General features: G+C 40.1%; 1 protein-coding gene across 1 annotated transcript; it reads left to right on the top strand.

Annotated features, from left to right (window-relative positions):
- Positions 1-329: 329 nt before the first annotated feature.
- Positions 330-8237, top strand: CAV1 (caveolin 1). Its single transcript, XM_009286874.1, has 3 exons — positions 330-379; positions 3883-3958; positions 5875-8237. The coding sequence occupies exons 1-3, from the start codon at positions 330-332 to the stop codon at positions 6214-6216; spliced, it is 468 nt and encodes a 155-aa protein (XP_009285149.1). The 3' UTR covers positions 6217-8237.
- The last annotated feature ends 4516 nt before the right edge of the window (positions 8238-12753 follow it).

Raw genomic sequence — 12753 nt, 5'->3', positions numbered from 1 at the left:
GCTTGACTGGAGATATTAGTGATCAATCAAGAGAGATCCAATAAGGATCTGAGCGTCTTTTCACTGACTCCAAAAGGTTTTGATGGCACTCAAAAATGTAGGCATCCTCAGCCCTTGTTTGGGTTGCTCCTCAGTGGAGTAGTGGTGGTGCCTGTCTATGCAAACTGCACGCTGTGAGCACAGTAGCAGCACACAGCTACCGCCCGCGAAGATTTGAAAAATTATACTTACAATCACAGAAATGTAGATTAGGTCAAAGCCCCCATAAAATGCTGATGGCCTTAATAATTTTTTTCTGATAGACCCAGCACAGTAAATTTTTCTGTGCAATGGATATTACATACCTCAAAGAGCAAACTTTTGAGGAGAAGCACAACTGGTAAGTAGGTAATTTGAGGTTGGCATTTAACACACCTTTCCAGCCTGCCAGGTTTTGATACATAGGGACTAAAGTTGCAAGGTCAACAGGTCAACTATTTTTGTATATAAAGCTTATATTCTTGAGTCAGCTGGGGTTTTTTTAGAAAAAACAGTAACTTCACACTGCTAAGCTTTTTTAATTAATAGGGGTTTTTATTTAAACAGACTTTGAAAAAAGAAGACAAATTCCCCATACTGTTTCCTTTTCTTGTAAATAAATCTCTTTTAGAATCAAAGCAGGTTCCTTAATTTCCTGATAAAAGTTTAATAAACATATGCAGAGCAAAAGAAGCTGCGGTAATTCTCATAGTAGAATCAGACAAAAGCTTCAAGCAATGTAAAAAATGGCTTTACCAAACTGAATAGTAGGAAACAAAGAATAGCTGAAGTCAGGAAGTGTATTGTAGGCATGGAACAGGAGTTGATAGTGTTTAATAGCTTTGGCTGACACAGAAGGCTGTAGTGAGTTATTAGCATCCTTTAGAGGGTCAAAACAAATTTCCTTTACTTCTCTCTGTCGCAAGTGAACGTGCCTGTATTTTCATTAGCTTGGCAAATAACTCACCATGATTTCACAGGACACCCTGACAGCTCTAGAGGAACAAACTGCACACTGAACGTGCAATCTACTGAATGAGACCTGTGCCTGACCTAAGCATGCCTTTATGTAGATAAAACAGAGTTCTTCACAGATCTACATGCACGTGATGCTTTAGCAAAAGTGGCCTTGAGAACAATACCCTGGAAAAGGTATCTTAGCCCTGCAAGCTGGTTAGGTTCACTTCCAGAAATTAAGAGAGTCTTTCTTCCCTAGGGTCATATTTCTGGCCACTTCTCTTTCTCCTGTCAGTCCTATTTTTACTTTGCTTAGTTCAGCTGGACTCCCGTTATCAGTCTGATGACACTCACCGTCACCGAGTGCTGCTGAACTAAAAGCCAGAGGAGAGTAATAGGAGAGACTGAGGAGTGAGTAATCCAAGTGGTGTAAATGTAACCCATAGCAAGGCAAAATGCATCCAGTCACCTATTCCTCCTGCTGCCTGGGGAGGACTGATGCCTGTGAGTGAAAAACAGGATCTTTCATGGGAGTGGTTCAGTGCGAGAAGAATCTGGGTGATATCTCAGTTCCTGCAGCTTAAAGACTTATCTCTACTGCCTGAACAGTGAAATAAATAGAGAGTTTCCCAGCCAGTGGATCTGTACGTGATCTGTTAGCAGCTGAGAAGTAGAAGAGCCCAGATTACCTCAACTCTTTGCCTGTCTTTATTTAGACTGTACACTGCTGCGGGGAAGTCTGGTTTTGGACAGCACGGCAGATGTTCGCGTTCCAGTCATAGCTGGACTCTCTTGACATGTACACAATTTTGTAACGTTCTTACGACTTTTAGGGAGATAACAGCTTCATTTTAACTCTGTATTCATCTGAGAGTTTTTAGAGTTGTCAGGCTGTTTTTCTGTCTTATCACTCTCAAATTCAGTTTGGTATCTCCCTTACTCAAAGTGGAGCAATGTGGAACATGGGACTTGAGGAATAATGACATGGGAAAGATATGGTAGTGAGACATCAGCTACGGTTTCTATAGCACTGTCTATTCAGCTTCTGTGCATTGGTAGAAACATTCCCAGAGCTGTTAAAATTACTGCAAGAAAGTAACCTCTTGACAATTGTTGGTGGCGTGAATACACCACTATTATCATCTCACAGACAGATTGATTCCTGAGTACCTTTAGGACAACTGTGTATGACTTGAGCTGGGAAATCCTGCCCAAAATATCATAAATGTTCTAATATTAGCATAATCTCCCGGAATGAGGACAGGGCTGTCCATCTGGAAATGTTATATGGCATGATTCTTCTGTCAGCTCCCCATGGAGCTGACAGAACTCCATGGACATCTTGGAGCACACGACAGGCTAAACACATTAGTTACTGACAATCACGATTACAGAAAGTTTACTATTTGATTTGAAAACCAAGGAGTTTACTGGCTTCCATTTTTCAGTAAAGCATTCATTATAATGAATTATTTTGAAAGGAATCAAATTATGGGCCAGTCTTACTATTTATTTTAAAAGTTCTAGGAAATTCACATTAACCTATGGTTTCTTTTTGCATGCCAAAAACATGCTTTGCTGATAAAAATAGGTCCCACTTAGCTAAATTAAAGATGTAACCATGAAAAGGCTGATGGACCTCAATGCAGACTTGCTTTCCTGCTGACATTTAATATTTCCCGTATTGGCCAGTTGAAAAAAATACAGGATAGACTCCGCCACAACTGAACTGAATAAAAAGACTTTAGGCATGACCCTGAATAGTCCTCAATGCACTGAACTGCTCTATGGTGCCTGTGTGCACAAACTGGCTCTGCCAAGGATCACAACATCAACTGGTGGGAAGCATGCGATAAATTGCCAGAAGTTTTAGAATAAGAGGGCTATGCTCAACCATGTAGTCTTCACATAGTAGTATTTTTTGAGAGGCAATTTTTTTTTTTTTGCTGTAATCATTTTGGGTTTTGCCATCATCTGCATATCTTTATTACCTGATTTCGAGGCAAATGTTGATAATAAGCCAAGAATACGCATTCACTTTGTAAATTAACTACCATGGGATATGGGCTACAAGGAAAACGTTGCTTTTGAGTAGCTGCAGAAACAGATAATACAAGCATGCTTGCTTGCGTATTCCAAAAAGAAAATATACTTGCCCCATAAACTCGGGCGTACATTTTTCCAACATGTGTAGTCAGTTGAATAAGATTGATTTCAGTGAACAATATGCAGATCTTGAAATCATCTTAATTTTTTTTGTGCGAATAGATATGTCAACTACATGCCATCATCAGGAGATATTATTGACTTCCTAATGTATACACCTACAACCTTTTCTTCTTTCTTTCATGATGCAGTCCTAAAATCCCATGATTGATATAAGGACATCTGATTGCTTCATTTGGTAAAAAGATCACAATATATCCAGGAAAGCTTTTTGCTCTCTTACTAGACTGCAGCTAACTTCTAATGACTGATTCATGTAATTATTTTATGGCCAATGTACTCCATAAAGCTAATTTTTTGTCAGTTGTTTAGTCCCCAAACATGAATTTTTATATCTAATAACCCCATAATGAACATAGCATGTTGTTGCCTGTGGTTCCTTTCTCAGAACTAGAGTAATTTCCACCAGAGCTTCAATGCTGCACCCGCTGAAATTACAGAGCCCAAATAATTTCTAATTTCCTGTGAGCTCAGAAGTGAATGTAGTGTACTTTCTATGCTGTCTTTAGACACTGATTTCAAGGAAACTGTTTTCTAGGATTTGTACCAAAAATTCATGCACACGACCTGCAGAAGCAGAGGTTATTTCATACCCGTAAAACTATTGCAGAAGAGAGCCGTGACCAAACTCTCTTTTCATTTTCTCTTTTTGTAGCTATTATTTTAAATTATGCTGTTCAGTTTCAGAAAGTCCAGACAGGCTTTTGGCTCTGCACATCTTTACGGACAAGTGCACAGCGCTGAGCGTGTTTGCTGGGTATGTAGCCAATGCAAATTCTGCCATCGGTTTCTGTGGAGACAGAATTTTAACCCAAATGCTACCTTTAGGTGTGATGATGATGGTGAGTTCCCATCCCAAAGAATCATAGGTCACTTTCAGATCACTAGAGCCTTGTTCAGAGTAGCGGATAAAGAGGAGAAGGTTTATAGTTTGTGTGATATGATGTCTAGAGAGAAGCACTGGCAGAGAGTGATAGTGGCACAGCAGAGAGCAGTCAGAGAGTGATGTTTAGGCCCAGCAATACGTTGAATTAAGCCAGCTAGATGTTAGGCATTCAAGATGCTGATGTCACAGCTGATTCAGAAATTTCAGAATTATCTTTTATTGTTGAAGAAACTGGAAAGTCCAGTGGTTTTATAATATTTTTCCCTTTGTAGTGAGTTGGTAACTTCTGTTTCGAGGTGATTGAAGACTCAACAGGAGAGAGGGAGGAGTTCTTTCCAATTTTTACATATATTTTAGATTAAAAGAAGTGATTGTGAGCGTTTTCCTACAGTTTAAGAAATACTTATTCTGAATGTATGTAGATTCACCTCCTTCCAGCATGCTAAGGTACTGTTGCCTGAGTTTCTGAGGCTGCTGGCCCATATCATACCCTGCTCCTGTAAATCTTCACTTACGGCAGCAGCAGCATCTCACTTTGGGATCCAGTCCCAGGAATGCAATTTCTTTTTTTCTTTCATCTGATTTAAACAGTCATTTAGTTTCTTGCAGAGGAATAGTGGTGTGATGTTCTCTTTCCTGTTGAATGCAGTACCTATACAATTGGTTGTGTTAACTAAATTAAATATCCTGTATTGTGGGTTATATCAAACACATTTGTGTGACATGGAGCTGAACCATCATCGCGATTCTGTTAATTTTCTAATAGAAATGTTATGACAATTAAGCTTCCTGAATAGTTCAGTATTTCAACAGAGCGCGGTAAAATATGCCTGTTGGAATGCACTGCTTCCTTAGGTGACTTTTTGAACGATTTATGAATAGTCAAAACTATGAAATATGTGGAAAAGTGCATTCCTTCTAAATATTAATATGTTAGCCTGGCCATGTCTTTCATGAACAGAGTGTTATCACATAAACAAGATAGGCTAGAACAAAAGAGCTCTAATGTGAAGAGCCTCCTTACGTTTAATAAGATGGAAGAGCTCCCTAACCTTTTCAGACTAAGGAGGAGCTCTACCTGATGCAGATCTAAATCTAGCATTTTGTTTTTCAGTCTACTAATATCTATGCCTGTTTCAAAGTATATATTCAAATAGCTAGCCTCACCATTTATTCACTGTCAAAATTCAGCAATGCTATACAAGGAAAGATGGGATAATTCAGATGAATAAAACACATTTTATTGATGCACGCTTGAGGTGTGTAAAAAGTCAAAGTAGTGACTGCATTTATTCCACTCATAAAGATGTGAAACAGTTAAGTTAGGCAACGAAAGCGTGATGATTCTGTTCACCTGGTTTGTCCCTTAAGTAGACTTCAAGGACACTCCATACACGTAGCGCTGTAGATGAGGAAAATATATTGTGGAGAGTTCATCTCCATCTAGAAGTTAGATGTCTAATTTTAGACTTCAAGGACACTCCATACACGTAGCACTGTAGGAGATGAGGAAAATATATTGTGGAGAGTTCATCTCCATCTAGAAGTTAGATGTCTAATTTTGAGCTAATCATTGAGGCTCCCTGATAGTTACTGGAAAAAGATAGTCCCTGGAAAGATTCATGGTTTAAATGATGTGTTAAAATGGGTCGAATCATGTTGGGATGTAGGAAGTACGTGCTTTGGTATTTCGTTGCAGGGGACCGTTGCTTTCCAGGAAAGCAGTTTCTGGAATCCAGCCTTGATGCGAACGTCTGACTGACCTGACTTTGTGTTCTTTGCTGCAGATTGATTTTGAAGATGTGATCGCTGAGCCAGAGGGAACACACAGCTTTGATGGGATTTGGAAGGCCAGTTTTACCACCTTCACTGTAACGAAATACTGGTTTTATCGTTTACTCTCAGCTATCTTTGGCATTCCTATGGCTCTCGTCTGGGGCATCTACTTTGCCATTTTGTCATTCCTGCACATCTGGGCGGTGGTGCCGTGCATAAGAAGCTACCTGATTGAGATCCAGTGCATTAGCCGCGTCTATTCGATCTGCATCCACACGTTCTGCGACCCGCTGTTTGAGGCCATGGGCAAAATGTTCAGCAGCATCCGAGCCACAGTACGGAAAGAGATTTGAGGGACATTTCAAGGAGATCCATCAGCCTAGGAAGGGGGTGGGGGGTTTGTGTTGCTTGGAGTGTTTTGGTGCCAGTTTCGTGTTTCCCAAAGCAACATACAGCAGCTAGCGGTGGATATACTGGCTCAAAACAAAGAATCACTTGCTCAGTTTCTTTTTCTACTGTTTATTCTTACTGGACTACTTGCTTCTTTTTTTCTTTCTTTTTTTTTTCCCCTTTAGTCTGCATTTCAAACTAACCTTAAATGGTTATTCTTCCATGCCAGCTGCATATCATTTTGCTGGCTGTTCAATTCAGAGACTGAAGTGTTGTTGGATGCCTTTTTATCTCACCCTTCATTCCTTGTGAGTTAAATCCACAGTGATACTGAAGAACGACAAAAATGCTTTCCAACACTATAAAGCCATTCATTTTATTGTGGCCAAAGAGCGCAGAGCTATTGCAGCAGAATGAATGTGACCAGCTGGCAGGTTTTAGCAGAATGTTCTTTTTCAATTGGATTGTCAGTTGACTGCAGCTATTTATAGTCATGGTCAGATATGGTGCACTATGAATAAATTAGTTAAGTAGACAAATTACTGAACTAATATATGTCCCAAAAATCTAACACTTTATCAGGTTGGAGACATTGACAGGTGAAAGCTTTTCACATGCATAAAAAGCTTCGGTCGGTGCCTTTCTATCTCATTCTCTCTTGGAAGTTTGCATCCAGTCTTTTCTCAACCTTTGCTAGGATTGCAGAAGCAAACTGCAGTTGAGAACTAAACCTGGTCATTATGGAAACATTTTCCTGACTGTGTCTCATGACACATCCCTTAGCAAGCATTTAGGTGCTTATCTCATAGGCTTTTTTTTTTTTTTGCAAAGTATTCATATAAATACATATCGCAGGTATGCCGGAGATAACCCTGAGTTACAAGAAGAATGGTGTGCCAAACCCAAGCCACATGAGGCCAAGGAGGAGCTGCCCCTGAGTGAAACTTCTCTATCAGCTTTCAAAGCTTCTCTATCAGAAGAAGTCAGCATGCCACTAGCATGCAGATTGTTTTCAGGAGAACTGATGCTTTGCTGAGTCTAAACTAATCCATCACAAGAGATGGTTTAGAAACTTCACATCTGTGGGTTGGTTTGTTCATTTTTAGCTGAGCTGCAACATCAGGAAGTCTTAAACAGAGGGTGTTGTGTGAAACTACCGTGTTGCAAAGTGCAAGGCTTAGAAAGCAAAGCCTTTGCGACATGTTCTGATGCTGTGACCTGCAGGAGATTTTTTCCCTCATGATAGTACTGTGTTCAGAGATGCCCTCTGCATCCTCATACGGTTTGCGTGAAGCATTTCTAAAAATAGTTGTGAGGCTAATCAGCTTTATCGTAAACCAACCTGGGGCCTGAGCCTGCTCCAGTTGGGATCTCCAGCAAACCAGTTCTTGACCTCGGAGAGTGCAAGATTTGGCCCTTGGCATGAGCATGGAGCTGTCTGGTACACCTACAGCTTTTTTTATTTAGTGCTGATATTTCACATATTGCTTTACCTAACACAGGAGTGCCTTCGGTTCAATTTCTGCCAAAGCATTGACAATTTTAGGAAATGCTGCATTTTTTAATGGGGGTAGGGGGAGGAGGGAAGAGGGGAGATGGTGCACAAAAAAATTACAAAGCTATTAACTACTATTGTTTGCATTTAAAACAGACACTGGTATGGATATAGTTTTATGTTTTTCTATGTACATAGTGAAGAGTGTACTATTATAGACTTTTTCAGTATTGAAAGCAAGCGAGATTGTAAACAAGAAATATTTTATCTTTTTATGAGGAAAATCACTCTGAAGAAAACCTTCTTGATTTGCCATATAAACTGTATATCCTGAAAGATGTCTGTTCACTTAGAGTTATTAGTCCCTAATCCAAATACATTGCTGATCCAAGACATTTACATTGTTGTTATACGCTTACAGATATAACTGACACTTTTTTTTAATTCTGCATGTACATTAAAGACTACAATAAAAAGATGTTTAATTGTAGCTCCTGTCTGACTTCTTTTTCCTTGAAAGTCATGTGAACAAATCTCATGTTATTAGGAAGAAAAGCCCAGTATTTCTTGATAAAGAAACAGAAGGCGATGTCATTTGTTTCTCAAGAAAGAACGTGCAAAACCGTCTCAATTTGTGGTTCAGGATCTGACTCAGGAAGGTTCTTCCCAACAAAAAAATGTCATTTTTTCCCCAAGTAAATATTTTCTGCTGCTAAATAAGTAGGCAGTAGGACTAGTGAATACAGCATTGAATAGGGAACCTAAGCTTGTTTAAATGCTTGGTGTTCCTCAGTTTCCCTACATTTCAAATTAGGATAATGATATTTACTTGTAGACAATTTTAATATCCAATAAACAGAATGATATCATAATACAATGAGTTGTTTATAGTTCATTTTACGTAAAAGATTTTGGCCATCCAAAATTCAGTCCTGGATTGTCCTGATGATAGCTCGTCAGTTAAAATTGTTTAAAGTTTTCTTTTTCAGTTCAGTGGAAACAGGATTGTTCCTAATGAAAGCTCATTAGCCTAAGCATTTAATGTATGGAAATAGGGGAATGACAGTTTTTATCCAGCTATGTATAGACCTAACTTGTGACAGGACAGTTCTTTTCTATGGGGTTATTGCACAATACCTGTCACACTGTTAAACTAGTACACAGAAGTCCAATAAATCAGGCTATTACATTTTGGCCTACAAATCCATTAACCATATTTTAATGTTCAAATGGCAGATACCAGCTTAAGGTAGTCTGTCATATGTTTTCCAATAGCAGAATGGTGTATTTAATGGTAGTTAATAGTCCAATGGTAGCAAATAGTATATTGAATTGAACTATGTGAGAAAATTTAAAATATTTTAAAAGGTAAGAGGGAGGTTGTAATATGAAAGTAAAGCAAATGAGCATTCTGGTATTCAAAAACACCTTGCTTTTGCAAAGAGCCTGATAGATTCAGGACAGACACATCTATTTATCTTAGCCATTTATAATGTCATGTCTCCAAGACTCCTCATGGGAGAGATGTGCAGATTCCCCCTGTGATTGCACTGTCCCTGGCGCTTCGCTGGGCAGTGGTCGCGGGGCTGTGCTATGGGTGAATCTCATACCTGTGCTCCTGCCAGGCTCTCAGTGCCGTAACACTCATGATCAATACCACAGTCACGATACACCCCATAGCAAGATCCAGGTTTGTCCACTAGGGGACTAGAGATTAGCCGTTAGACCATGGCATCAGGCAATCTCCTATCATGGCTGTAAATGTGGTGTAGACTGTCTTACGCTACTAGATATTAAAGTCAGTGTCATAAGCTGCCTCAGGACCTGTGGATTCAGGTGGGCTCAAGCTGAACAGTTCTTGGCTGTCGTTGGTCACTCTTCTCATCTTCTGAGTCACCAGTTCTTGAATTGTGCCATGTAGCTTGAACTGTTTTCCTTTGAATACCCTGAGACAATGTATGGGGGAGCTGGATGCTCCAGTTAAAACCAGCTGGAGCACCCAAGTTTTGAGAAATGAGAGAGCGTGAACTGCTTGGCTGTGTGGTTGATCCCTCTGAATTTGATTGTTTAAGAACAAACTAAATACAGAATTTTTTTTTTAAATATATTTATTGGAATGAAGTTGCAACAAGATATAATGACAAACCATAGGCTTTTATTAATGATGGAGAATTTCCATAGCTGCACCTTTTGACCCTCTCTTAGGTTAAACTAGCACTGTTCTCTGTTCACTTGTTTGCTTTCATTGCCTTGTGTGTCTGCTGCATCCTCCTCTTTTTTGTCCTCATCTCCTGAGTAGGGGGAAAGAGGCACAGAATAGAAGTCTTTGCTGAGCTAGACACCTTTGCTATCTTCATTTGTGTCTTACAAACCTTAAGTCTTTCACTTTGTGTTATTTGACACTGGGACACCATGTGGTACAGGTTATGTTAATTCTATCTTGCTTTCTTCTGTGGAATTTTTAATTAAAATTTCAATTGCCTAGTACAACTAGCACATCCTGTCTTCAAGATGCTTTTCTCTATTATGGCCTTCTGGAGGCACAGTGGTAAAATGTTGTACATTTGATAACTATGACAATATATAAATGCACGGTGTTCTCACTAGATTTGTAACTGCTTTTACTGAGGATGGCAAAAGTGGGAAGAGAGTGATTAGACCCAATACAAGCCTGTGTCCTCCCTCATAGTCAAGGCACATTTTAGTGTTGATTGAAGATACAATCCACAAAAGGCCCTAGGCTCAATGCCAGTAGGTAATTTGCTTTTGTTCTGAGAACCTGAATTTACATAGTCCTGCAGACACCTGAATTTCCTCAGCACATAATTGTCAGTAAAACTCACTGTAAGGGTGCCCAGGTCACATCTACACACTGCTGGGACGTACAAATGAGATGTTCCTCTGGCTGCCACGTTCTCCTGCAGGAACTGGAGGTGATCGCTCAGGGATCGCTAACAAGAGCTAGGAAATGATGCCTCTCTGAGTCTTGTAGTCTAGCATCTCACTCCTTGAGATAGAGGAGACTTAAACTTATCTCACTGCACTTCCAGGTGTAAACTTAAGCTGTTCACTGCTCAGTGTGCTAACTACTAGGGATACAATTTTTATAAGCCCAATTCTCCTTGTGTGCTGTGCAGGAACTAACCATAGACCCCTAATGTGGCATGATGACTTCCAGGAGGTGCCAGGTTGCCTTAAAGGCACTACCTGAGCTTTGTGACACCGTTATTGGTCTAAGCTTTTCAGAACTCAGATTTTCTCTTCCATCAAGTGGTCGTCAGTGCAGAGGGAAATAAAGGCATTATGGTCTCCAGTTCTAGCACTTCCAGAGATAATTCTGTTTTCCACCTTGAAAGACTAGGGACCTAGGCTGAAGGTTGTTCTGTTTTCTGCAGACTGACAGCAGCTCTTAGGGGTTGTTTTGGTGCCCAGGGATTAACTTAAATCTAAGGCTGCAACTTTCTCCATTGATCACATCTCTGAACCTTTATCCACAATATGGAGTACCTCTACAGCGCATCTAGGCACTGACAATCTTTTCCTGGCTAGTTATTCTGAACTACAAAATGCTTTACACCAGAGGGTCAGCTCAGAGGAACCTTAAAGGACCAAGGGATCTGTAGTTGTGAATGGCAACTATGAGAATATAGGCGTTCATCTGTGACTATTACTTATCAAACCATTCAGCCTGCCCATCTCCAGCAACCGCAGCTCCAGATGTAGTTTGCCAGATGTACATGTTGCCAGAAATCCTACTGGCAGAAAATCCAAAGTGGAAAAAGTGACATGGAAACTAAATAGTTGGTGTGAAGAGAAAAAAAAAAAATAGTACATCAAAAGGAGCAGCTATATTCTGTAAAGAGAATGACAGGGTGAGAGAATCTCAGGGGTCTGCCTTGCATACTGAAGCAATGAGGAGAAGCTGTGCACAGCAGGTGCATTTCCATCTAGCAGTGATAGATGGAGACTTTTGGAAGGAAAAAAGGAGAGGGATGACTCTTCATACATTTCTTCAGTTCCTCAGTTCCTACCTGTAACATTTTGCACATAAATCTGAACCAAAAGAGAATCCTACAGGAGAGCAAATATGAACACTGCAGTGATAGGCACCAATAGAGACAGCAATAAGCAAGGCATTAAAGTATCATCAAGATGTGCAAATTCCTACTTAAGTGTGGCTTGCCTTGAAGGGGAATGACCATAGGTATGGTCAAATAGAGCTAGGTTTAAACGCACTGACAAGCCAGCTCAGAACTTACCTTGGACGTGGTATGTATGACCAGATTCGCACAACAGGAGCCTGGCTGGGCAGAAAACCAGGCCTGGAAGCTGCTTCCCATCCTGGAGAAGCACACTGAAAAGCAGGCTGGGTAATTACCCTGTGCTGCAAGCAGCAGTCAGACTCACGCAGGAAAACTCTCTGCATGCAATCCCAAAGCCCAACCCAAATCTGTTGGTGGGCAATACAACACAGCCTGTGTTCCCTGCGATAAGCATATGATGCTTTGCCAGACTACTTATTTTATAGATATCTATCTCGCTGACAGAAATCCTCTGTCGTAGTCTAGATTACTTGTAGGACAGTAAATACCTCCATAATGGGAACTGACAAGTGAACGGAGCATATGAGTTCTTGTAGGTTTAGACAAGTGCCTTTGACGTTTGTTCATACTTTGTCATCTCCTGACTTTTAATCTTCTGGCTTGTACAGTATTGTATCTCTTTATTTCATGATGTGTAGACTCCGATTCAACTGTTACAGACATCTGTCAATTCAGCTGTCTTCTCTTAACAAGAACAGGTGTTGTTACTCCCTATTAGACAATGATTCAACTACATTTGGAAGCAGCTAAAATTCTGGCTGTTTCATCCGTGCTGAGTTTCTGAAATGGTCCAAAGAACCCTGTGAAAAAAAGATGCTTAGGGACAAAAAGCTGGAGCTGTTTTTGTCAGATTTCAGCAGGACTGGCTCTTTTGGTCTGAATTAAAGTGTCTTTGGAGCATA

This window comes from Aptenodytes forsteri, unplaced genomic scaffold (genome assembly GCF_000699145.1).
Source record: "Aptenodytes forsteri isolate BGI_AS27 unplaced genomic scaffold, ASM69914v1 Scaffold166, whole genome shotgun sequence".
In the NCBI taxonomy this organism is placed as follows: domain Eukaryota; kingdom Metazoa; phylum Chordata; class Aves; order Sphenisciformes; family Spheniscidae; genus Aptenodytes; species Aptenodytes forsteri.
Note: the sequence above shows the minus strand (reverse complement) of the source record. Positions and strands in the feature narration are given on the sequence as shown.

Coding starts and splice junctions, on each gene's coding strand:
- CAV1 (XM_009286874.1), top strand. CDS start 330: ATGGATATTACATACCTCAAAGAGCAAACTTTTGAGGAGAAGCACAAC. Junction 380..3,882: donor TTTGAGGAGAAGCACAACTG/GTAAGTAGGTAA, acceptor TATGCTGTTCAG/TTTCAGAAAGTCCAGACAGG. Junction 3,959..5,874: donor GCGCTGAGCGTGTTTGCTGG/GTATGTAGCCAA, acceptor TCTTTGCTGCAG/ATTGATTTTGAAGATGTGAT.